Source organism: Eretmochelys imbricata, chromosome 1 (genome assembly GCF_965152235.1).
Source record: "Eretmochelys imbricata isolate rEreImb1 chromosome 1, rEreImb1.hap1, whole genome shotgun sequence".
NCBI lineage: Eukaryota > Metazoa > Chordata > Testudines > Cheloniidae > Eretmochelys > Eretmochelys imbricata.
The window spans coordinates 58792918-58820647 of NC_135572.1; the positions used below are offsets into that span (position 1 = coordinate 58792918).

The window sequence follows — 27730 nt, forward strand, 5'->3', positions numbered from 1 at the left end:
CCCCCCCCCCGCAGGTGCAAATGTTTCTAGGCTCCCCTTATATCATCTCCATCCCTGAGGTTATCACAGATTAGAAGGTGAAAAAACTCACTCGCAATGACACGTTTTCCGAGCTCATGCAGTCCTCCCACACTGATAGGGCATAGCTGAATGCATGGAGGCATTCAGTGTTAGAGGTTAGGAAAGCATTAAGTGAGTATGAAGACCAGAGGCAGGAGCACGAAGAGCAGAGGCAGGAGGCAATGCTAAGGCTAATGGGGGCGCAAACAGACATGATGAAGCATCTGATGCAACTGCAGGAAAGTCAACAAGAGCACAGACCCCCGCTGCATCCATTGTACAACCGCTTGACCTCCTCCCCAAGTTCCATATCCTCCTCACCCAGATGCCCAAGAACGTGGAGGGGAGGCTCCAGGCATCTAGCCACTCCACTCCAGAGGATGACCTAAGCAACAGAAGGCTGTCATTCAAACAGTTTGATTTGTAGTGTGGCTACAATAAGCAATGTGGCCTTGTTCTTCCCCCCACCCCACCCAGGCTACCTTGTCAGTTATCTCCCTTTTTTTTAATTAATAAAGAAAGAATGCATGGTTTCAAAACAATTACTTTTATTTCGAAGGAGGGAGGGTGGTTGGCTTACAGGGAATTAAAATTAACAAAGGGGGCGGGTTTGCATCAAGGAGAAATAAACACAACTGTCGCACCGAAGCCTGGCCAGTCATGAAACTGTTTTTCAAAGCCTCTCTGATGCGCAGCGCGCCTTGCTGTGCTCTTCTAATTGCCCTGGTGTCTGGCTGCTCAAAATCAGATGTCAGGCGATTTGCCTCAATCTCCCACCCTGCCATAAATGTCTCCCCTTACTCTCACAGATACTATGGCGCACACAGCAAGCAGCAATAATAATGGGAATGTTGGTTGTGCTGAGGTCTGACCTAGTCAGCAAACAGCGCCTGCGAGCTTTTAAACCTCCAAAGGCACATTCTACCACCATTCTGCACTTGCTCAGCCTATAGTTGAACTGCTCCTTACTACTGTCCAGGCTGCCTGTGTTACAGCTTCATGAGCCATGGGAGCAAGGGGTAGGCTGGGTCCCCAAGTATAACTATTGGCATTTCGACATCCCGAACAGTAATTTTCTGGTCTGGGAAGTAAGTCCCTTCTTGCAGCTGCTCGAACAACGAGGAGTTCCTAAAGATGCAAGCGTCATGCACTTTTCCCAGCCATCCCACCTTGGGATCCACCATTGCTTGCAGCACCATTGAGAGGTACCCCTTGCAGTTTACATACCTGTCGGCAAGGTGGTGTGGTGCCAAGATAGGGATATGTGTTCCGTCTATCGCCCCACCACAGTTAGGGAAACCCATTGCAGCAAAGGCATCCAGTATGACCTGCACATTTCCCAGAGTCACTACCCTTGATAACAGAACGTCAATGATTGTACTGGCTACTTGGATCACAGCAGCCCCCTCAGTAGATTTGCGCACTCCAAATTGATTCCCGACTGACCGGTAGCAGTCAGGCGTAACAAGCTTCCACAGGGCTATCGCCACTCTCTTCTCAACTGTCAGGACAGCTCACATCTTGGTATTCCTGCGCTTCAGGGTGGGGGAAAGCAACTCTCGGAGCTCCAGGAAAGTGGCCTTACACATGTGAAAGTTTCTCAGCCACTGTGAATCATCCCATACCTGCAACACTATGTGGTCCCACCAGTCTGTGCTTGTTTGCCAGGCCCAAAGTCAGCATTCCACTGTATCAACCAGCCCCACTGCCGCCATGAAGTCCCAATTGCCACAGCGCGTGCTTTCAGGAACATCTGTGTCCGTGGCCTCATAAAAATCCTCCTCATGCTGGCGTCTCTTAGCCTGGTTCTGCTTATACTCCAGGATAAAGTGCGAGATGTTTACAATGTTCACAACAGCAGCGGTGAGCTGAGCGGGCTCCATGCTTGCTGTGGTTTGGAGTCTGCAGGAGAGCAGAGTTGCAGCGGAAGCAGTGGATGACGACAGATGCCACGAGAATAAATATTATACAGAACAACGAGAGGACCTGCGAGGTGGATTCATGGCACCAGGAGAGCAGAGTTGCAGCAGAAGCGGTGGGTGACAACAATAGGGAGAATTTGCTATTGAGACTGAGCTCATTTACAAGAGCAGGAGAGCAGAGTTGCAGCGGAAGAGGTGGATGATGATGGTTAGCAGTCCTACTGCACCGTCTGCTGACAGCAGCACCCAGGACACAACAGCAGCGGTGACGCTGAGCAGGCTCCATGCTTGCCGTGGTATGGCGTCTGCACGGAAAAAAGGCGCGAAACGATTGTCTGCCGTTGCTTTCGTGGAGGGAGGGGCGACTGACCACATGTACCCAAAACCACCCGCAACAATGGTTTTGCCCCGTCAGGCATTGGGAGCTTAACCCAGAATTCCAATGGGCGGCAGAGACTGCGGGAACTGTGGGATAGCTACCCACAGTGCAGCACTCCGTAAGTCGATGCTACCCACAGTAATGAGGACACACTCCACTGACTTAATGCGCTTAGTGTGGACATACATAATCAACTGTATAAAATCTATTTCTAAAAATCTACTTTTATAAAATCGACCTAATTTCGTAGTGTAAACATACCCTAATGAAGTCACTGGGACTTTGCATGGGTGCAGCAGTCTGCAACATACAATGAATTTCAGGATTATGGCCTGAGAGAGTAATCGCTATGCAGACTCGGGTGACTTGTTCTTAGATAATTTAAAACAGAGAGAATGATTTCTTTAAAGTTCGGGAACCTGAGGCTGCAGCAGCCTTTAGGTTTTTATTCTTCAGAAGCACAGTTAGGCAAATATTTAAAATAAATTCCATGAATATTTGCGTGAATAGTTAAATGAACTACCTTTTGCAGTATTCACAATCCTTTATTTTGTTTATGTATCCAGATTTAAGTACAACTTAAAAGAAATCCTGTCTGGGCTCTAGGTGCCCTTATTGCTAAATTTAAAATAAGTACAAAGTCAAAACATCAGCATGTTTTTTGGAGTACATTTGCAAATTGGTTGTTACATTGATCTGATCACAACGCAGATGTAAATCATATGACTGATGTGACCAATTACAATGCAACAACACAATTCAAATAGCAAGCTACGGAGTCAACAAAATTAATGAAAGTTTTGTTGAATAATTTTGATGAATGAATAAAATATGTGACTGACTTAATCTGTGCACAGACATTCTACAAACTGAGAAGGGGCAAGGACCTTCCCTACCTTGGGAAGCCCATGTAAGGGCCAGGTGTAACTGCTGTATCTGCCCTGCTTCCATGTCCTGCATTCTTGGAGCAGGGAGGTGGAATCAAGACTCTGTTCCCCTCCTCTGCACCATTCCATGGAGTAGGCCTGGCACACCGAGAAGAAAAAGCTGGCAAGACATCACCGAAAGGAGTGTAGTAGTGGTTTTGAGTCCCTTATGTATGGCATCGTTCAAGGAGGTATTCTGCCTCCGTGACACAGCATATCTCCCAATGGTCTCCATGGGGAGGTGTGGCCTGTAGCGAAGTAGAGACTCACTGCCATGGCATCTCCTGCTTTTTGTCTGGGGATTAGCTCTTTTCCAGCTCCGGAGCGCCCTCTGCTGGCTGGTGGCTCGCGTGCCTCAGGCCCCATGTCTCTCCCGGACCCTGGTGCCCTTTACCTCAGGGTTCTGCCCCTTCAGTACCTCCACATCTGAGTCTCCCCTTCCAGGAGAACACCCAACATTCTATCCCCACCTTGCCTCAGTAGCTACTGCCAGTCATCATCTTGCCCCTTTCACTGGGGCAAACTGCAGTCTGTAATGGCCACTCATTATTGGCAAGGGGGGTTTGGACCAGCTGTCTCTGCCTAACCCCGGACTGCACCTCTGAAGCCCCAATACCTTTTTTAGGCCTTGCACAAGGCCTGCAGCCTGGGGAGTTGCCAGGCTGGAGCTCCCCAGTTCCTTTTGCCTTTCCCCAGCACTACTCTACCTCTGGTACACTTCTCTCCCAGGCAGCTAGGTCTTTCTCTCTCCACCACTAGAAAGATGCTCCCTCGGCTCCTAGCCCCCAGCCCTCTTATAAGGGCCAGCTGGGCCCTGACTGAGTTGGCCTCAGCTGTGGCTGCTTCCCCAATCAGCCTAGCATGGCTGCTTTTAACCGCTGTTATCCAGGCGTGTGGCAGCTGCCCCACTACAGGCCACACACCCCTTTTTACCATAGGCTGTGTTTCAATGGTACAATTTAGTTCATTATTGTTTTAGGGAACTAAATGCTGACATTGTATGTGGAAGTTTATCCTCACTAAGCCCTTGTGGGCTTATGCTTCTGCTCAGATGAATAATGTAAATCTTAACCAATAGAAAAGACATCACGACATATTTGAAACAGCAGTAAAAACAGACTGAAAGAATGACTGCCAGACACCTTCAAACCCGGCTCTGTGACTGCAACAGGATAACAGACGCTTGTGCAGAAAAATAATACCAATCCCATAATAAAGCAGATTTTGCCAGTTTCAACCCAAACAAAATGCACTCGTTCCAGGCCTGAAGTGAGTGACATGCTAAACACATAATTAAAAAAAAAGAAAGCACTCTTATTTTGCTTAACCATCCTGGACAAAAGGCTGACATGATTATTTATACCACTTCCAAAGACATGCTAGGAGATTGGTAGCATGGGTAATTGAACAAGGTCCATGTCCTAAGGACTTTAAAATGTCGATTTTAGACACTTCACAACTGAGAATAAGAACAAACGAGAGGGAGGACTTGAAACATCTCCCCTCTGATTGACATCTCTGCTACTTGTCTTAATATCAGCTTTTCATCAGATCAGTATGGTACCATGTACTAATAATTTCCAATCAGTCAGCTGTTTCGTCCAACCAACTTTGCCTAAGTCTTTCTTCTAAGCAATTCTGGGGTGTTGCCTCCCACAGCTTGTCTTGGTTTTGCAGTGTCAGTTGTGAACTCTGATAGCAGCATTAGGAAGACTCACTGGAAAGCAATGCCTTCTCCACTAGTATTTTTTGGGACCTTCCTAAACAAGGCTGACAGGCCTGGCATCTGGGACCTCCATGTCTATGGAATGGTTGTGAAGTAGAAAATGCTGTGTTATTTTGCCTGTTACTCAGTTTAGAGAGACAAAACATGTGAGGTAATGTCTTTTTATTGGACCAACTTCTGTTGGTGAGAGGGACAAACTTTCAAGCTACACAGAGCTCTTCTTCCAGACTGGCTTTGTACTGTCCACTAATAGATAATGTAAGAATTTTGGCTGACAGGTAATTCAGAGATTAATCCTTATGTATGTTGCCCTCTCAAAAGGATAGCGAACTTGCATAAATTGCTATAATGTGCACTATGGACAAGAGAGTACTCGGGTCAGTGTAGTCCTTTTTAAACAAAAATAAAATAAAAAAAAAAACAGGTAGATCCAGCAATACCATGTAGGAGTCTGAAAACTTATAGCTAATGCCCATTTAGTATATTGTTAGAAGAAATATAAGAATCCCTGAAGAGGGCACCAGCTTCTTCAATCACATGTCTCCCACCCCGTAATAGAGGGTTCCACATGCTCATTTCCTCCACTGCTTTGTCCACAAAAGGTTCCCTTTGTTCCTACCTCTTCAATAGTAGTCCAATCATTTAAAAAGAAGAAGAAAAGAAGAATGACTAATTGCATGACTGCTGTTCCCAGCCCAAGCACTGTGGTCATGGAAGTTGGTGCCAGGCTATGCAACAAAGCACCTTTTGAGCTGTATTAGGGACTGCAGCCTGCTTTGCCTCCAGTGTGTAACCAGCAGATCCACGTAACTTGAAAACATTTCCAATACATCCTGACTGGATCAAAGGTGCCACATGCACCTGTACTGGTCACACGGTCCTAGGACTGCAGTACAGCGATGCGGCAAATTTTAATTGATGGCTCTGTAAACTTGTAGTTCGTGAGACTGGTTTAGAATAGAGAAATAAGCTGGTGAAAATAATTACCCTGAACAGTTTGGTTATTCTCTGTAAAAACCACTTAAGAAAGCTGTGGCAAAATCTTTGTAATGAGAGATTCTTCTAAATTTAGATATGGCTCTTTTTTTCCTTCTTCTATCAGTAGGTTTTTGCTGTCATAGAAACAAGTTATTTCTTTCCTCGAAAAGCTAATTAGAAACATGATGAGAGAAACCTTGGATATAATTAGAAGAAAGTCTAATAGAGAATTCAACTCACCAATGCAAGGCACATCCCGAAACCCAATCTTAATTTTTACTGTCATCATTGAAGTATTGAGTGGAGTAAAGACTTGCTTAATGGGAGTAACCTCTTGTTCCTAAGTGGTCAGTGAGGCCAGATTTCTAGAACAAATCAGCTCTGTTAAGCAATAAAGAAGACTTGAAGTTGCTATACATCTTTGTTATCTCCAGCTAAACGTCCTGATACTTGAACTAGTACATAAATATAGAGAATTCCAAGTTAAAATATGGAGAGCAGCATTATTTTACAAAGATGTACACATGACTCAAGTTTTTGATGGTCCATGACCCTTTCTGTGTTGTGTTGTCTTTTGGTCAGGCCTGGGGATGGGAGTAAGATTTCCTGGATTCTATTTCCAGCTCTGCCATTAATTTACTGTGGAAGAAATTCATATCCTTTGCACAATATCAGAGTAATCAGGCTTTAAGCAAGAGAAAAATATGGGTGGGGTGGGTAACAGAATCTCCTTTTCCCCCAGCCACAAAGCAGGGCATGTGACAAAGCACTTTTGAGCTGTATTAAGGACTGCAGACTGCTGGACCCTCCCTTTTATAACCAATAGACCTATATAGTCATGGATCCACGAGCTGAGAGCATGGCAGGATTTAAAAATAGAATTCTATGTCTGTATGAATAGTAATGTCCATAGATACATTAAATAGATGAAAAAATTATAAAGAACATAAATCCTCATGGCTCAAGGCACAAGTCAGCTACTAGCTGCCTGAAGTTAGGAGAAACTCTTCCTCTGTGAGCAGGTTACTCCATAATGATCCATTATGGGTTGTTGGGGTGTTTTGTTTGTTTTTTTTTGTTTTTTGTTTGTTTGTTTTTTGGCCCCTTCTTCTGAAGCATCTGGTATTGGCTAGTGTCAGAGACATGGCACTGATCTAGATAAACATTGGTTGATCCTGGTATCACTGTTATGTTGGAATAGCAATAAGTGATGTGAAAGCAACAGGAATTGTAAAACATATAGCTATATCTTGATTACTAAGACTGCAAAAACAAGCATTACAGTTTTTCATTTGGTGGATTACTGCACCTGTTGATCAGGGTTTTGCAACCCCCTTGCTGGGTTGTATAATGCAATCACATGGGTGTTCGGTGCAGAGAAGAAAGACTCGTCTGTTGCAGGGGCCAGAGAAGGACTTAATTAAATTTGCATTAATATCTAAGGATATTTATAGGAGGGAAATATTGGAATGTCTGATGATATTAAGATATACTTTTTAATTAAATTCAGCCAGATGCATGGCAGAGGGTGATTGAGCTGCCGAGCAATGCCAGGGGAACAGGGAAAATGGACTTGTATTTAGAGACATAATCTACTATGGAGGTAACAGGGGGAGGTGGGAAGAATGCTGGTCAAATGTTGCTGCACCAGTCTGTCTTGTGATTTTCTATGAATAAAAACAAAACTAATTTTTGGACTATGTGAAATTCGTTGGACACAATGAAAAATGCTGTGCTTGGTTGCTAAGTGCCCTGCATATGAAGCAGGCTGAAGTCCACTCAGCTAATTAACCTGAATTCATCACATCCCTGCTGAATAAAAGAATATACTAACTATATAGTATACTAGTTTTTATAGCAACCATGTTTATGAGGCCCTCTTCTTCCCCCTTCTCAATAGCTGATAAATACAAATCCTTTCACTATAATTCATTGTAAATCAAATTAAAAAGGGAAGAATCATCAGATTAAATATATATTTTTGGAGCTATTGAGAACACCACTGTGTAAAGACAATTGCATATGTGTCAACTTCTGACAGTGAGTAATAAAGCTGTTAAAAGAAAAGACAGATCTTTTAAAGAAAAAGATACAGGCCCTGATTCAAAGCCCTTTCTGTTCAAGTCAACAGAAAGACTCTCATTGTCTTGAATGGGCTTTAGATCTAGGCTTTTATTGCATTTCAGTGCAATTTATTGAAGAGAGCAGTAGGCCAAAAATTTTCAAATTTGGATGCCTCAAATTAGCCACATAAATCCATATTTAGACTCCTAAATAAGTGGCCTGATTTTCAGAGGTGCCAAGTACCTGCAGCTCCTATAGACTTCAATAGGGAAGGTGGTTGCTCAGGCCATTTTAATTTTTTTCTTTAGGTATCTAAATATGGATTTAGGTGGCTAACTTTTAGGCACCCAAATATGAAAAAATTGGCTTAGGTCAACTTACTAGATGAGGAGCTTGATTCTCTTCTCACTCCTATTATACTCCTGTGGAAAGTAACTCTTTTGAAGGTAATGGAGTTACACTATTTAAAATGGCCTGAGAGGAGAGTCAGGTCCAAGGGGGCCCAAACTCTGTGATGCCAACGGCCACACTGGCATTTGGCAGGAGCCAGAGGGCTACTCTTGAGCCAAAGAGATGTTTAGCAACATAAACTCTCAGTGAAATCTATGGTGCTGGTCTTTTTTTTAACTCCGAATAGGAATTGTGGTGCTTAAAACCTCTCAGGTTCAAACTCCGTCTTCGTATAGAAATTTATTTTTAAATAAATAAATGTAGACAACCCCAATATTTATTAAACATAACATAAGAACAGTCATACTGGGTCAGACTAAAGGTCCATCTATCCCAGTCCCAGGTGCCCCTGAGGTAATGAACAGAACAGGTAATCATCAAGTGATCCACTCCCTGTCGCTCATATCCATCCCCTGTCGCCCAGCTTCTGGCAAACAGAGGCTAGGGACACCATTCCTGCCCATCCTGGCTAATAGCCATTGAGGGAGCTATCCTCCATGAATTTATCTAGGTCTTTTTTGAACTCTGTTAGGGTCTTGGCCTTCACAGCATCCTCTAGCAAGGAGTTCCACAGCTTGACTGTGTGTTGTGTGAAAAAATAGTTCCTTTTGTTTGTTTTAAACCTGCTGCCTATTAATTTCATTTGGTGACCCCTAGTTCTTGTGTTATGAGAAGTAGCAAACAACACTTCCCTATCGACTTTCTCTACACCAGTCATGATTTTATAGACCTCAATCATATCTCCCCTTAGCCATCTCTTTTCCAAGCTGAAAAGTCCTAGTCTTATTAATCTCTCCTCATACAGAAGCCATTCCATACCCCTAATCATTTTTGTTGCCCTTTTCTGAACCTTTTCCAATTCCAATATATCTTTTTGAAACTGGGTGATTGGTAATTGTTTTTGCTGTGATCAATTAATTTAAATTGCCTATTTGCATCCATAATCCATAAAAATCTGGAATTGATTAGCTTTGTCATCACTTTGCAGCTACAGAAGGAGAGTGACAGTGAGCATATGGTGAATGTTTTAGGTTTCATGGGTCACATTTGGACTTCAGGTCACAGTCTGGCTTTCCCTGAGCTATACACTGTATTCTGAAAGGTAGTTTCTATAAAGGTAAAATAGCTCCAATTTACAGTTGACATTTTAAAAATTAATATATGCACATGTGCCCACAGACCATATGATAAGTGCAAAAATCTATAAATATACATATCGGAGTATTTTCTAAATATAGTATTTGTTTTGTTTTTATTCACTGAACTAGTAAATGTGAAACAGCAATTGATATTAAATGGTGCACTGTCTCTCTTTTACCTATTCTTTCATTAAGATAATGCTGAAAATTATTGTAAAGGAGAAGAGCTGCTTTAAAATGTTCCCCTAGCCATTACAACTGAAGATTAAAATGATGATCAAAATAGTGGGGAAAAAAAGCTGGTAGTGATTTTTTTTCCCTGGTTCTTTCTTTTCCAGGACCTGCTAACGAGACACAAATTATTGGTAGCAGATTTCCTAGAACAAAATTATGATACAGTAAGTACAAATAATTTCCAGCCTTAATGGTTTCATATATGTTTCTGCAAATGTTACTGTGAGGAGTCCACCCTCACTTGGATCTGAACTGGAAACCTTTTGTAGGGGCATTTCTGCTCCACTCAGGAAAAAAAATAAGTGGATCTTCTTGATTCTTTGTGTCGACCAAAGCTGTTTGTTCAACAGCACAGTTCCTCCATTTCCCAGGCGAGGGATCCAATCAGGACAGCACCAGCTGGTCTTCAGGGTAGATGCCTGTACTTTAGCAGCCATTTGAATCATACTTTCTCATCTGCTTATAAACAGAGCATATGCAGCTGAGGGCTACATGCCCCACCTAAAACTTTTACTTAGAACCAAACATCGCACCCTGTAAGCCAAAATAATTAGTTTTACCAAGGGAGAATCCTCCTTAGCCATCTGTAGAAATAATACTTAAATCCTGTTTCCAGGCTTCCTGATTTCTAGTACAACTCCATGTCAAAAGCAAATCTTGTTTAGGATGTGGAACAGTAGAAGGGAGGAGTCTATTCTCGCCTTATTGCACACAATATAACTACATTAACACTAGTGGGAGCTACACATGTGTACAGATATTAGACCAATTTTAGTTTAAATATTTACCTTTTGCTACAGTTTGGCGCCACCAGGTCAGTGCTAGGGAATAGCTAGTGGTCATTCATGTCCCAGTAATACTTCAGGATAGAGGACACTAGAACTTATTTTAGTGTTACTAGACATTATGTCTGTGTAAATCCTAAGGGATTTTGAGATGTGAATATACCTGTTATCCTAAGTAAATTAGTCTGTTGTTATATTGCCATTTCTTTTTGCTTTAAAAAAATATCTCTGAAAATCCAGTGTAGGTCAGAAAAATTCTGTTGGAATCAACTGAAATTGGGCTGACATGGGTGGTGGAATTCGACAGAAGATTAAGTTGTCGTGTTACCTTCAAGCTTGCATGCTGCTGAGTCACAAATGCGGTGTGACTCAGGCAATTTGAATATCTTCACTTATTCTCTTTATCGCTGTACTAAAGTACTGTGATAAAATGAGTGTCTGTCTTGAGTTTGTGTAGCATTGATGCTCAAAGTACACATAGTGAAGAATAATGTTCTTCAAAGGACTCCCAGTCAACAAACAGAAATCTGTTTTATCAGCTAGACAGAGTAATACATGTTCAAAACTATCACTAGTACCTCTTTGAATCATAGAAGATTAAGGTTGGAAGAGAACCTCAGGAGGTCATCTAGTCCAACCCCCTGCTCAAAGCAGGACCAACCCCAACTAAATCATCCTAGCCAGGGCTTTGTCAAGCCGGGTCTTAAAAACCTCTAGGGATGGAGATTCCACCACCTCCCAGGTAACCCATTCCAGTGCTTCACCACCCTTCTAGACCTCCCCTAATATCCAACCTAGACCTCCCCTACTGCAACTTGAGACCATTGCTTCTTGTTCTGTCATGTGCCACCACTGAGAACAGCCTAGCTCCATCCTCTTCGGAAACCCCCTTCAGGTAGTTGAAGGTTGCTATCAAATCCCCCCTCACTCTTCTCTGCTGCAGACTAAATAAGCCCAGTTCCCTCAGCCTCTCCTCATAAGTCATGTGCCCCAGCCCCCTAATAATTTTCATTGCCCTCCGCTGGACTCTCTCCAATTTGCCCATGTCCTTTCTGTAGTGGGGGGACCCAAAACTGGACTCCACCATACTCCAGATGTGGCCTCACCAGTGCCGAATAGAGGGGAATAATCATTTCCCTTGATCTGCTGGCAGTGCTCCTACTAATGCAGCCCAGTATGCCGTTTGCCTTCTTGGCAACAAGAGAACACTGTTGACTCATATCCAGCTTCTCGCCCACTGTAATCCCCAGATCCTTTTCTGCAGAACTGCCCCTTAGCCATTTGGTCCCCAGCCTGTAGCAGTGCATGGGATTCTTCTGTCCTAAGTGCAGAACTCTGCACTTGTCCTTGTTGAGCCTTATCAGATTTCTTTTGGCCCAATCTTCCAATTTGTCTAGGTCACTCTGGACCCTATCTCTACCCTCAAGCATAACTACTTCTCCCCCCAGCTAGTGTCATCCATCCCATTGTCCAGATGATTAATGATGATATTGAACAAAACTGGCCCCAGGGCTGACCCCTGGGGCACTCCGCTTGATACCAGCTGCCAGCTAGACATTGAGCCGTTGATCACTAGCCGTTGAGCCCGACGATCTAGCCAGCTTTCTATCCGTCTTAGAGTCCATTCATCCAATCCATACTTTTTAAACTTGCTGGCAAGAATACTGTGAGAGATGGTATCAAAAACTTTGCTGAAGTCAAGATATATCATGTCCACTGCTTTCCCCATATCCACAGAGCCAGTTATCTCATCATAGAAGGCAATCAGGTTGGTCAGGCATGACTTGTCCTTGGTGAATCCATGTTGACTATTCCTGATCACCTTCCTCTCCTCCAAGTGCTTCAAAATGGATTCCTTGAGGACCTACTTCATGATTTTTCCAGGGACTGAGTTGAGGCTAACTGGTCTCTACTTCCCCAGATTCTCCTTCTTCCCTTTTTTTAAAGATGGGCACTATATTTGCCTTTTTCCAATCATCCGGGACCTCCCCTGATCGCCACGAGTTTTCAAAGATAATGGCGAATGGCTTTGCAATTACATCAGCCAACTCCCTCAGATGCATTAGATCCGGACCCATGGACTTGTACATGTCCTGCTTTTCTAAAGAGTCCTTAACCTGTTCTTTCACCTCTGAGGGCTGCTCATCTCCTCCCCATACTGTGCTGACAAATGCAGTATCTGGGAGCAGACCTTGTCTGTGAAGACGAGGCAAAAAAAGCATTGAATGCTTCAGCTTTTTCCACATCATCGGTCACTAGGTTGCCTCCCCATTCAGTAAGACTCCCACACTTTCCCTGACCTTCCTGTTGCTAACATACCTGTAAAAACCCTTCTTGTTCCCCTTCACATCCCTTGCTAGCTGCAACTCCAGTTATGCTTTGGCCTTTCTGATTACACCCCTGCATGCGTGAGCACTATTTTACACTCCTCCCTAGTCATCTGTCCAAGTTTCCACTTCTTGTAAGCTTCCTTGTTGTGTTTAAGCTCACCGAAGATTTCTCTGTTAAGCCAAGCTGGTCACCTGCCATATTTGCTGCTATTTCTGCATATCAGGATGGTTTGTTCCAGCGCCCTCAATAAGGCTTCTTTAAAATACAGCCAAATCTCCTGGACAAATTTCCCCCTTATATTAGCCTCCAAGGGTATCGCGCCCATCAGTTCCCTGCAGGAGTCAAAGTCTGCTTTTCTGCAGTGCAGGGTCTGTATCCTGCTGCTCTCCTTTCTTCCTTTTGTCAGGATCCTGAACTCGATCATCTCGTGGTCACTGCTGTCCAGGTTGCCATCACTTCTACTTCCCTTACCAATTTTTCCCTGTTTGTGAGCAGCAGGTTAAGAGGAGCACGGCCCCTAGTTGGTTCCTCCAGCACTTCCCCAGCAAGTTGTCCCCAACACTCTCTTCAAAAACTTCCTGGATTGTCTGTGCACTGCTGTATTGCTCTCCTAGCAGATGGCAGGGTGATTGAAGTCCCCCATGAAAATAAGATACCTGGAGACTCAAAGCATAATCTGTTCCTGTTGGGCCTGAGCCTGTGAGATGTGTTGAAGCTAGTGAGCTGAGGACAGGCAGCACCTTGCAGGAGGCACCTACACCACCTCGCAAGATTGTGCTCACTCTTTCCAACAAATGGAGACATTGGGTAAGCCTACATCACAAGGGGAAAAAAACCCTCGCAGCAGTGAGTCTCAGAGCCTGGGTCAACTGACTCAGGCTTGCTGTGGCTAAAAATAGCAGTGTAGATGTTCTGGCTTGTACTGGAGCCTTGGCTCTGTTACCCTTCCCGGGTTTCAGAGCCCAGGATCCAGCCCAAGCCGGAACATCTATATTTACTCCTGGGGGAATTCTGAGCAACTGCACATGTGCAGAATTTATTTCCCCCGCAGATTTCTTTGCTTCCCTGCAGAAAAATGACTCTGACAGGGAAGCAAAGGGAAGCTGCAAGAGCAGTCAGACACCACTCACTAGCTGCGCAGGTACATCATTTCAGGCACCCGGAACAGCTGGCGGAGAGGTAAATCACCTCAGGGCTGGGAACACCCCAGCCAGGTGGGATCAGCTGCTAGTCCCGGCTGGGCTGGAGGCAGGAGAGAACGGGATTTCCTCTTCCCCTACAAGGAGTGGCTGGGGCTGTGTCAGACCCACCCCCAGAAACCTCTGCCAGCTGCAGGAAGCTCAGCATCCTCCCCTGCTTCCTGTCCCCATCACTTCTCAGCTGCAGGGGAGGGGTCACTGTACAGGGAGCTGCTCCCCCATCTGTCCAACCCCCGTGCATCTGGACTTCCCATACCCAGAAACCCTCACCCTCACCCCCTGCCTCTGGACTCCCCACCCCTGCACCCAGACCACCCCCCACTGAGCTCCTTGCACTCTGGACCTCCGCCCCACCCCCCGAGTCCCCACATCCAGACCCCCATGCCACTGGCCCCCATCTAGCTGCATCCAGACTCCCACTGACCCCCAACTAGCTGCATCCAGACTCCCACCGCACCAGGCCCCATTATCCCAGCACCCAGACCCCCCAGCTGAGACCCCTTCTCTGAGCCCCAACCACTTTTACCTGGAAGCCCCTGCAGAGTCCCATTACCCTTGCACCTGGAACCCCCACAATGCACCTCTGTGCATCCAGATCCCCCCATATCTAGGACGCCTCCACTGAGCTGCCTGCACCCAGATTGTCCCACGCAGAATCCTCTCACCCCATACCTGGATCTCCCCACACTGAGCCCCTCCACACTTGGCTCCTGCCTAGTTGAGCCTGCCTGCCCCACACCTGGCGCCCTTGGCATAAAGGGGCAAGGCTCTAGGGTATTTCTGGGGCAGGGCCAGGCCTTGTGCTGGGTCAGGGTCAGCTCACCACTGAGTCCACGTCCCAGGGTTGGGGAGTGGGGAGGCTGCAGGGTGATCTCTCACCTTTGTGCAGCCAGTGGCCCACTGCCATGCTGGAGCCTCTGCATTTATTTATTGACAAACAAAACGTGCAGAACTTGCAATTTTTTGGCACAGAATACCTCAGGAGTGTATGCTGCCATTTTTAGCCCTATAACACAAGCCCAAGTCAGTTGACCTGGATTCTGAGACTCACTGCCGCAGGGTTTTCTTTGCAGTATAGACGTTCCCATTATATCCTAAACAATAAAGGACAAATTGTGCCCTGAGATACAAATGAACAACTCTCACTGAAATCAGGGTGTGTTGAACACATACATCTGACTGCAGATTTGGCTCTGAATGAAGTTTGTGGCAATGCTGACAAATGCCCACCGTTGGCATGTAGTGAGATGGGAGGTAAGTATCATTCCATGTTCACTCTTTGAGTGATGAGACAGCCAGGGACTGGGTTCTTTGACACAGCACCCTTTCATTTTAACAAACATCTTTTTGCTTATTTTTTTTTAATTGCAACAGCATGAACAAGCTAAAGTTAGCTTCAAATAAGACATACATGAAATTTGTTTGCATATATAACCTCATTGTTCACATACACAGCCATACCAACTGGGCAAGAACAGTGAATGATATTTCAACATGAGAAAGATCAGTCAGGCCAAGAGGAAATTGTGACCATCCAACTGTCACCATCACCATTTAAGTCTGGTTAACAATAATAAACATTTTGTTAACCAAATTTTCCAAGGTGCTGTTCATTTTATCTGCACATTACAGTTTGGCCATTAAGGCATTTGAGTGCCACGTTGAACTTGCATCACATGCTGTGATCTAGTGGTTAAAGCTGCAGGTCATCTCTCTTGTATATTATTTTCTTAAGTGCTGTTAATGCTGGATGAACTTGGACAAGTCACTTAAAACCTCTGCATTGAGAATCATGTGAGCCGATCCCTGCATGGAGCCCTGACTCCCCTAGGGCTCTGTGCAAACACAAGGCTCCACCCATCTGGTACTCACTGCAGGATTGGAGTCTTAGGGTACATCTACATTGCAGCTGAGCAGCTGCTTCTCACCACAGGCAGGCTTACACATGCTAGCTCTATGTGAGCTGGTTTGCTAAAAATAGCAGTGGGGCAGTGGCAGCGTAGACAGCGGCGCAGTCTAGCCACCTGAGTGAGTGGCTCTTGCTTCCCACAGTCATTAATGAAAACCCTTGGCCTGAGGTTTCGTGGCCCTGAGTCTTGCCCCATTTTTAGTAGATCTTTGGGTCATATTCATCAGTGTACCTCCATCGGCATAAACAGAGCTACGTTGATTTTAGTGTTCATTAAGATTTGGCTTATTACATTTTTTATAAAATAAAATGAAACTATGCAAGCACTACACAAAGTAGTAGTCTCATTACCTTTCCCTCCCATTCTAACCACTTAGTATAACATACTGAGTCTCTCTCCAAATTCATAATTTTTTTTTCAGTGCTGATTATCTGTTTGTAAATCACCATGCCCATCTATGGCTCTGTCTACATTTAATGAACAAGAACTGCAAAATGTCTTAGCACAAGAGATCTGATTGTGGATGGTACTGAACAACCCTCAACTCCCACTAACTCAGTGGGACTTTGAAAGTCCTCAGAACCTCGTGAGGCCCAGAAACTGTAACATTAAGAGGAGGCATTATAAATGTTGCATGACTCCATTACATTTCTGTGTCTCAGTTACGCTGCCCCATGCTGTGTTTGCAGTGCCTTCATTTTGATCTTTAAGCCTCCAAGGTATAGGGAATAGTAATGACAATGAGGACAACTGAAGTGAAGCAAAAAGGAAAATTGGCAAGTTAGATGCGTGCATAGAAACCCACTAAAAATAGCAATGTCACTCTAACAAGCCAGACTTCCACCATCCTTCTCTGTCTGTCTTTCTAGGGACATAGATGGCACTTTACTTATATAACCCTGTGTTGGTATAGCAGTTACCTCAGATGGTCTCGGGTTACTAATGTTATATTTGCGTGTTCTATTTTGGCAGCAAATTCATAATCTTTTATAAGATCATGGCATAAGGTGTGAATCACAAGCGCACTAAGTTCTTGATTCTTTGGTGGATTCACATGTGCAAGCAAACACTGATTGGACGTTGCTAATCAGTGGCCATTATGGGTTGGGCTCTGGCATCATAAAGAAGTGTCAGAGCTGTGCTGCTCCCATCGCAAAGCTTAGTGCAGGAAGGATAGAGTACAGAGGAATGGGGGGCAGGAAGAATATGGGTATCCTGGTTTTTTTTCTTGTTCCCTTAGATCTTTGAGGACTATGAAAAACTGCTTCATTCTGAGAATTATGTCACAAAGAGACAATCTTTAAAGGTAATGTAAAATTCCTGAACGCTTTTTTTTTTTAATAGCCATAACATGCTCAGACTATTTCACAGAGTGGCCCTATATACTGTTTTTTTGTTACAAAAGAAATTCTTTTAAATTAATCTAGTACTTGTGAAAATCAGGAGATATTTTTGTCACTGCATTGGGGTTAGCATTGAAAAGTCCTAGTTCCTGAACTCATATGGCAAAGCCTGGAGTCCTTTCTCTGAAATGAGGGTGTCATCCTCTTTTCTCACTGTCACCTGAGTTCACAGCGTGGTTCAGAACACAGGTGGGAGTGAGTTTGGTAAGTTCGTTGTAGTCCCCATTTGTCCATGCACCAAGCAATTTGGTAAAATCTGCAGTCTCCTCATGACTAGAACAGGAAAGTGTGGGGCATGTAAGTATTGAGGTGAATTAGCAAAACAATGTGGGATGGTTGTACTTGCTTTTATTTTATCTGGCTCAATCCAGTTGTTTCTCTATGCATTAATATGGTATCTATCTCTCCAATATTTGGTTGATCAGTGCTATTGGACAGTTATATCACTTTTATGAACAGCAAATACACCTCAATTTTTTAAAAGGCCCTCCATTTCTGAAGCCACTATGGCCTAAGATAAAACTCTGTTGAAACCTCTGGGGGTGAAGATAAAAATGTCATGCTTTCATCTGAATCATAATCAGTTTTGTGCGGAGTCACAAAGCCTTTGTTTTTGTAAATGTTCCCATAGCTGCTGGGTGAACTGATTCTGGACCGACACAACTTTGCCATTATGACAAAATACATCAGCAAACCAGAGAACCTGAAGCTAATGATGAACCTGCTGCGAGATAAAAGCCCAAACATTCAGTTTGAGGCATTCCATGTGTTCAAGGTAACTCAGCGTGGCCTTCCGAGAGGAAGGAACATCTCTTTCACTGTGGGAGGGAGGAGAAGCCAGAAAAATGTGGGGTTTTACAAACCATTTCAAACATTTGAAAATGTTTTAATAGGAAATTTCTCCCTGACAGGCAGTTCTCTCTCGCTTGCTTGCCCTCTCTAGGTGATGTCTAAGGCAGGGTCATTTGGATCTGGGCCTAGTGATCTGAGGGGTCCCTTGTTACAGCAATGCATTATTAGCAAGAGGTGACAAATTGCCTGGCTGATTGCTGCAAGCTAACCACTTGCTGGAGTCGATGGTGGTCTCCTCAACCTTCTTAGGTCATGTCACAGTGACTCTGGGTAAGAATTGGGGGAATCATGTGATTCCAAAATATTTGATATATTTGGCACCCAGCAATCAGATATTAAATGCTGGCTAAGAACCTAGACAGACAGTGTTGGCTCTCTGGGTGAGGCAGAAGCAAGTGGAAATTTTTTTAATATTTCAAGAGATTTGCCTTTGATAAGTTTGAGCCCAACATATGCTTAATCCTCCTCGTTCTCACTCTGTTTTGCACTGATCACCAATGCAGCCTTACAAAACTGCAATAAAAATATTATTAGCCCAGGCACATACACTACTTTCTTTTATCATCATAATTTGGTTAATTTTTTTAAATTTTATTTACCCATCAAAAAAGTTTTGTGCTGAGCAAGAAGATGAGTAGAATTATTATGATGCAGAGCTACTATAATGCAAAATTAACTCATAAATATGTCTGGATGTATTTTCATAGTTTGAACAGATTAATTTTCAGAGAAGAGGGATAAACCCATAGGAGTGGGGAGAATGTCCTTCTCTGGGAGATGTTTATAAAATAGACCACATTGCACCAAATGGCAAGTATTTTCAAAAATTGCATCACCCTCAGAATGTTCAGAAAGGCTTTTGGAGGTCTTTGATTTTGTCATTTCTGTTGTGCAAAAGATCTTTCAGAAGGCATTCACGTCTCCAGCATGTGGCTTGAAGGATGGTATGGCTGCTCCGTATAATCTTTCATCTATGTAAAGTAATCACAGGGATTCCCAACATATTTCAATATTTTGCTTCCTGCATAATAAGCCTCAGTGATGCACTTAATTACTTGTGTAAGCCTTTGACTTGTTCTTGACAACCAAACTACTGTGAGTAGCTTCTGCTCTTACCCCTTATCAGGATGTATGCAGCTCAAAGATAAGTTGGGGAGAGCAAATCCCAAATACTTGCAGTCTTTAAGAGCTCAAATGGCGGGGGGGGGAAGAGAGAGAGAGAACTGGTTTCTGTTAGCTACTTTTTCGTATTTACTAATGGTCACATTCTTATGCATGCAACTTCTATGCATGAAGTGCAGTCCCTGAATTAATCCATTAGGCCACTACCATCTATTGTTTCAGATTCCCCTTAAGCACCCAGTTCTGCTGAGCTGTTTCAAGAAATCAGACAGTGATGAATAGGGGCGTGGCAGTTGAGAATAGTTGATTTTATTTTGTTTAAAATAGAAATTTGAGGATTTGGAGTGATCTGTAATCATAGCTATCTATGTAATGGTATGATATCATTACTGTCACCCTCATCCTCCCTCCCAGTATCCACCGTCCTTTTGTTTCTCATGCTCAGAGCATCCAGTTTGTAGGCTCTTCAGTGTAGGGACTGTGCCTACCCATGTATTTTGTGCAGTGCCTAACACAATGAGGCCCTAATCCTGACTGGGCCTTTTGGCACTATGTGAAACAAATAGTAAATGATGATGCAACCCTCATTGATGTCAGTGGGTCAAAGTCTTCCCTCAGCTCCATGAATCCAACTTCCATGAGACTCTATTATTTTTACAATAATATCTGATGGCAGCAGTTAAAGATGAATGTAATACGCACAGTATTCATCTTACAGTTTTCTATGTAATTCAGAGCAGAATCTCATCCAGTGGAAGTTGCACATTTCTACCTGAATGTAACCCATTCAGCAAAATCCCCCTCTCCAGTCTGCAGCATAGCTCTCTTGTATATTCAACTCTTGTTCCACATGTGCAGAACAGGTATAGAATACACACGAGAGAAGGACACTGAGCGTTTTGTCCTTAGTTTTCCTTTATTAATAAATTCTATGCTGATGATGGGAACCAATCCAGGAAATCCTTAAATATGAAAGAGAACATACACTTCATGGAAAAACAACTACTGCCTTGTCCCGATGCCCTTTCTGGCAGGTGAAAGGCAGCGATGTTCCTTGTTGCTCTGGGGTGCAGAGTCCTTGGGCCTGATTCTCTCCCTGGTTACTCTAGCTGTATGCTGGTGTAACTGAGGGTGTGGGAGGAAGTCGGGCTCTGTGTCTTTATTTTCACATATTTCAGGCATAGTTTTAATTTATCTGGTTAGTCCTGTTTCAAATGACCACAGACTGCCAATACTGAGATGAAATCAAAGATTTGCCAAGCGGCTGATGCTTGCTACTTACTGCGAGGTGCCAAAAGATTTGGGTTTAAATTACCTGACTTGGATGTTTTTGCAGCTAGGCACATTTGAAATGAAAAAAGTGCTTGTTTTGTAAGTATCCGAATTCCAGCTCTCCCATGCCCCAGTTGACCCTGAAAAAGGCATATGACTCTCAGCTCCTTGAGGCAGTATCTGATTATTGAGGATTTGAAGCTGCAATATTTTAACTAGAGCTATGAGCATCTAGCATTCTAAATATTTTACCGTTAAGTTTGATGGCAATTAAAAATGCAATTAACTCTTCAAGCACTGAGGACAGTTGTATTCATCCAGGAGCGCTCTGCCCAGAGGTACAGAAGATAAGTAATGAGGTCTCATTTTCAGTACTTCCTCCCATCTAACTGTTCCTTCACCAGCAAGACCTCTACCTCCTTCATCATTCCTGCTCCCTCCCTTACCCTTGCTCAAACAAAATGAGACCTCTTCAACCCTTAGCCTCCACCCCACACAACCAGTCACCAACTCATGGCCACCTAATAATCCTTGGGAATATAGGTAGACCCCAAGTAACAAAACCAAGGGGATTAGTGAGTATCTTAAGTGTTAATAAAACCTTCCCCACGTACACACACCTTTTCTCCTTCTTTATTCCAGCAGGGGAATCAATATCTGGTTTGAAGGTTGAACAATAAAAGGGTCTTTCTGAATACTCATGTGTTTTCTTTTGACAAATGTATTTGTTACCATTATTGGTCAATCCGAGTATGTGATTTTTGCTTCTTTGTTCTCTTGCAGACAATCAAAAATAAAGCACACTGCAATATATTGCACACAATGCACATACAAATCTAGTATCAGCCTCTCTTGGCTGTCATGTTAAACAATTCGATTATTTTGTGAACTCACCCCACAGTGGTGGTTCAGGATAATATAACATTTTTCTTAAGCAGAGATGTAGCAAGAGAGGTTTTAGTGTTTAAATCTAAAAATAGATTGTTTGACCTTAGCTTCATTTTTCCATTCTCTTTCATGCACATCACAAAGCTACCTCCTGTTGCTCACTCTGCAAACGGTTCTGCATAACTTGACAATACTGACCATTTCCACTCAGCATGGGGCGGAAACTGAGTTTGTGTTGTTTCTGAGCTATAGACTAGATAATACTTTGGTCTGTGGGGGAAGTTGTCGGTTCAGCTACGTGAGCTTTCATGTACTTCCAGCAAGGTGGTAATCCCCCTGCGACGCATATGAGAAAATCATGGCACAGTTTCAGCCCTGGTGGGTCGATTGGCCTGTTGGTGTACAGAGTGATACATGCTGGTTTTGGACCATAATTGCTAACCATTTGAAAGTAGATCAGAGGTTGCAGTGAACTATTCTCATCAAGATCCTGTGACATTCAGTAGCCTTGGCCTCTGTGTTTAAAAAAACAAAGATTATCAGTGACCACACAGTGACTCATCGAGCATCAGACCATTTTAGTATCTTTATCCCTGTTTTGTTCCCTTGAAGAGATGATGATGACGACACATTGTCATTAATTGTGAGAACCAAGGTCAGACTCCAGAACTCTCTGATCAAATACTTTATGGAGTGGATGTGGAGTGTACAGTTTATCAATTTTGATGGACAATACTGATTTAAGGCCAGCTAGAGGACAACAGTTCTATTTCATGGCAACTTTTGAGTTTTGACATTTGTTTTCATTCCGTGTTAGAATGAAAAGAAAAACCTTTCAAACATTTTCACAAAGTGAAGTTGTGTCGAAACTCCTCTGAAGTGACCAGAGAACTCTCAATCACAAAACCCTTCCCGACAGATATGTTGTTGAAACCAATACATCCCCACAAAATTATTTTTTCAAAAATATTCCAACTAGCTGTAATCCTGATGTTGTTTCCAGGATATCTCTTATCTTTTTTTATTGTCTTCAAGTGAGGCATTAGCAGGAGACTTTAAAAAATAAAACCTCATACTGGATCTAGCCTCAAAGTATAAAGATTCTTTGTTGTAGATGTGTGTAAAATTTCTTTGTTTCAATACTGTGACATTGTGGTACTATAGTTGCTTGAGGGAGCCAGTCATTCAGTTTTATAATCCTTTTATGATCCCAGGGTTTGAAAACAGTATTTGAGAGTTGAAATTGAGTCCTGCAGTAGGTCTAGTAGTCAAAAGATGATTTACATTTGAGTTTTCTATCTTTTATGCCAGTTTTTCAGGGGGAGGATTATAACCTATAAGCAATCAGACAAGAAACTAAAGAATTCAGTCTAATAGGAGACATCAGCTCACGTTTAATCATTTGCCATGCTAATACATATTTTAGGCTAGAGCCAGTTTTAAAATTAAATCCTTTCAAGAATGTTTGCAGGCTGTTCCTTTCACACTGTGTAGATACAGTGTGCTCTAAATGTTCAAATTGACTAATCATTTTCTGTGCTTTAATTTTTGGGTGGCCTACTTGAGACCTCTTAAAGGGGCCTGATTTTCTGTGGCTGGGTGCTCAGCACTTTTTGCATGTCAGGCATCCGATGAAGTGAGCCGTAGCTCACGAAAGCTTATGCTCAAATAAATTTGTTAGTCTCGAAGGTGCCACAAGTACTCCTTTTCTTTTAGGCTCCTTTAAGGTGTCTCAGATTGGGCACCCAAATCACTAGATATTTCTGAAAATGCAAGGCATTGCAAATATATTTGCATTGTGCTCTCACAAACAATTCTTTTATTTATCTGAACTGAGGGAAACAACATGCAATTTGTATAATAGGGTAATTTGTAATGGAAGGAATGTTCTTAAATGGCCAAAGCAGAGGCTGAACAAACCGCTATCTGTACCTCTCAGTACACCCAAGGGGGCCATGAGCTGGCTACCTTGAGATCAAGGAACATGCCTCTAATAACAGACAATACTTTTTGAGAACTTGAAGCATCTGGCAGGGAGGTTGCTCTAAAGGGGTCGTGGTGAAGTCTTGCACTGTTGAGTCAGTTGTCATTGCTTGTGAGCATCTAGAGGTCACCAGGAATTTAAAAAAAGTCCATGACTTTAAAAGTTCAGAACAAAGGGTTGGATTGTTGAAAAGAGGCCTCTTCTGGGTGCGGATTTGCACTTTGTGGTATGGTGGGGGAGCTGCTTCAGTGGCCTTGTCCTTCCTGGGATGTGGGAATCTGCACAGGGGCTGGGATCTAGGCTGGGGAGACATATGCTCAGGCATCAGTACAGGCTACAGCTTCTTGCTGTGGAACCTCCCTTTGAAGGAGGCTGCAGATGTAAGCAGGAGAAGCCCTCGGAGCCAGTCTAACAAGGAGCCAGAAGAGAGTTACAAAGCGGACAAGAGGCAAGTGCCTCTGAAGTGAGGGATTGCTACAAAAGGGAAGATCCCAGCCTCTCATCTGAGTGACCCACAAATAGCAATTCCAAGACACTGGGCTGCCAGTGAGCTGCGTATGGAAGCGTGTTACATTGTCCTTCTGCACTGCCTCACTGCTGTGTCCTTGTGAGCTTAGCAAACAGATTGAAATGTACGTGGATCCTGCTCTTGTAAATTTCCATTCACAGACTGCTGGCTAGAATGGACTAGGGAGGGCGAAGTGAAGGATGTGACCTAAGTTCACAAACCAAAACAAAGCTGCTTGGTCTAATTTTAGGCCATTTCAATTGAATATGGAAATTCTATCACCAACACAAGACTCGCCTGTTCTCCCAGTAATTATGGTTCTAAGACATTTCATGTTGGAGGGCCGTAAATGTGGAAGTGATCAGGGATTTATAGCCAACTTTCAACAGCTGGCTTTACAATCAAACCATTTGTCAATAAAGGGAACAGAATAAGGGAGAGTGATAGCAAGGTCAGGTGTAACTTCACTTCCAGCTGCTAATGAGCAAGATCATGGGAAACTTTAACGTGTGTTTAAGATACAAGGATAGATTTTCTTTCCTATTTTGGCTGATTTGGGGTCAAGAAATCTGTTGGATCTCCCCAGCTAATATGTGGCTAGCACAGTCTGTTCCTGTGCCCTCCCTGCAGCTCCAGAGGCATAGGTGCTTGTTAGAAATGGAAGGGTCATGGTCAGAGTGCAACTGCATTAATCCCCAGCTGGCAAACAACCTCTTGAGAGCCATAGCCAGCTGTCATACTTTAGACTAAAAGATCTTAGGGGCTACTATAAAGTATGCTGGGCCTGAGGTCAGTGTAGAACTGGTCACAGGGACAGGTAGCTGCAACCAACAAATATGCAGTCCCTTCCCTCTCCCCTCTCACTGGGTACTGCACTCAGTGGATACAGGGTAGGCACCAGAGAATCTGGCCTCCAGCATTCAGTTGACTCAACAGAGAATGATGTAGGGCAGTGTCATGATTCTGATTGTTCATCCCTCTCTTTCTGTCTCTGTCTGTGTGTGTGTGTGTGGTTTTGTTTGCATGTTAGGTATTTGTGGCCAGTCCAAACAAAACGCAGCCTATCGTGGAGATTCTATTGAAAAACCAACCCAAGCTAATTGAGTTTCTGAGCAATTTCCAGAAAGAGAGGACGGATGATGAACAGTTCACCGATGAGAAGAACTACTTGATTAAACAGATCCGAGACTTGAAAAAGCCAACGCCATGAAGAGCTCCCCTAATTTCCCATCGTAGGCATTAAATCATATTTGTTCAGTTCCTCCCATGTGTCATTTAACAACACAATAGCGCTTGAGAAGTGCCTGTTTTAGTTTGATTCTTTGTTCACATAGATGTCAAGAGTATAAAGGTCTTACATGAAAACTAAAAAAAAAAAAAAAGTCTGGAATAATATATTCTAATCAAGTCTGTGATTATTTATGTCAGTTTAGACACCCTCTGTATTAGAAGCTGGTAAGGCAGATTTTCATCTGTGCGCTCCAGAAGAATGAACCTCTTTGCTCTTGCTTTTATCAGAAAACTTGAGCTCTCCGTAAATGCACAAGGTAGGAGGTCTGAAGATTGTAACTATATCTTTTTCTTTGCACTTGTAGTTGTGAATTTATTTTAGTTCTGCATGCACATGAGGACTGTGAAAGAGGGTGTTGGGCGATTGACTTATCTGCACTGATGTAGTGGATTTGTTAGCTAAAGCAGTGGGAGATAGATTTGAAAAAGTAAGGTTCACATTTTCACTTTATTTTTATGTTCACTCATTCCTTCAGTCTTTTTGATTTCACTCAAGCTCAGAGCTTTCCCACCAGTTTGGCCAACTGAACCTAGGAACTAGGCTAATACTTCGGGTGGGGCAGCCAGTGCCCACTGCCTCCCATCCCTCCGTATCTGATCTAACCCTACAATGCAGTCTAGGCTGCCCCCAAACCCCAGTCTTGTAATAAGACTGATCAGGAGAAGTCCTAGCTCCACTGGGAATTAGAACATGCACTTTAAATGGGAGCCAGGTAATACATCAGGGCTAAGGGCAGAGGTGCATCACTAAGGACCTGCTCCTGCTCCCATTGAAATAAGTGAAAATTTGATCATTGACTTAACGGAAACAGAATTGGGCTGTATTCAGCACTTCCTATTCTGGGCACAGTCCTGAAGCATGCATCTCCCATTGGCTTCAGCGTCAGTGGGGCACTCAGCACTTCGCAGGAGTGAACCCTAAGCTGAGACCTAAGGGAAGCCCAGGCAGAGTATCAGTGATACAAGCCTGAAGTACTAATACCTGTGCCATGGTTGGGAACCCTCCGATGTGGACTCTGTAGTGGTTCAGGTTCTGCTCCTTCATACGTGCCTGTGCTGGGAACATCATGCCCAAAACATTCAAACCTGGGGACCTAAATCAGACTCTGAATTTCTTATTTAGGCATCTAAATAAAAACGGGCTAACTCTGAGCAGCCGAGCAACCCCGGTTCCCATGGAGTCAATGGAAGCTGCAGAGGCTCAGCCCCTCTGAAAATCAAGCCACTTCTTTAGAAGCTTGAACATGGTTCTAGGAGTGTCACTTTGGGCTCACAGGGTTGCCCTATGTGGTTAGCATGTTCCCTTTGATTTGTTCAGACGTGAATTCAGTTTCTTTGCTAGAGGCTGAACATTGTGGAAGGGGAAATCATTGCACTGTGATGTTTAAGATAAATAAAGCCTTGGGTCCAAAAAGAGTTGCCTAGATATTCTTGCCATTTTTTCTTCTTCTTCTTCAAGGAAATAAGCACTGTGATCCTGGGTATTTTGTTTGGTGGAGGAGTTTGAGAGTGGGGAGGGAATATCTTGAAGTATTTCTTCTATTAGCTTAAATCTGGGTTTTTCTGTTTGTTGAATGAAACATTACGTTCTCCAGCTATAATTGCATAGCAAACACTTCAGTGAAAGGATAGAAATCAGGTGAGATTTTTGTCCATAAAACTGTTGTATATTAAGGTGATTGATAATTTAATTTGTATGCTTTAGAAAAGGGGGGAAACCAAACAAATAGGTCATCAACACATGGTTTACTTTTAAGATGTCAGGCATAAACAAAAATGTATATCTTAGTTGCTTGAAATTTTAAAATTATATTTACAAGTTATTAAAGGCATGGTTACTAATCTACGCTTTTTAATCACTGTTTATTTCCTTCCCTCACTTCTCCGCCCCCGCCACCTTCTCAAAAAATGCTTTCACTTAGAATCTTTTCATTGCTAAATTCTCTCTCTCTCCTCCACCAGCCACAACTTCCATTGATGGAGGAGGACAGATGATCACTTTCTTCAGAGCCAATGTGCTTTGCAGAAATCACATTTGCAGCCTTCACTGTCATGGGGCCTGACAGTCTCAGGCTGCAAAATCCAGTTTGGCCTTCCTGCAACCTTCAGTGCCATGCCACATGGCACTGACACACTCTGTGCTGCACACACTGCATCTCTAGAGTAGGGAGGGGGCTTTTGGTGTGGAAAAGCTGCAGAGCTATTCGCTAAATGGTCTGATCCTCTGAGATGTGGAGAGTCTCCTGTAAGGTGCTGAAACCAATGGGAGTTGGGGCATTCAGTGTCTCAGGACCTCCTAGGAGGGGCC

At 43.4% G+C, this 27730-nt stretch overlaps 1 protein-coding gene across 16 annotated transcripts in view; it reads left to right on the forward strand.

The window, feature by feature from the left end:
* The window catches only part of CAB39L (calcium binding protein 39 like), a 104661-nt gene extending 77393 nt beyond the window's left edge, over positions 1–27268 (forward strand). For all 16 annotated transcript variants that reach the window (XM_077811270.1, XM_077811361.1, XM_077811279.1 and 13 more), the window contains 4 exons: positions 9983–10042; positions 17344–17409; positions 18138–18281; positions 25163–27268. In XM_077811270.1, coding sequence (XP_077667396.1) covers positions 9983–10042; positions 17344–17409; positions 18138–18281; positions 25163–25342 — 450 coding nt within the window. In that variant the 3' untranslated portion in view covers positions 25343–27268. The remainder of the gene's footprint in view (positions 1–9982; positions 10043–17343; positions 17410–18137; positions 18282–25162) is intronic.
* Positions 27269–27730: the final 462 nt, after the last annotated feature.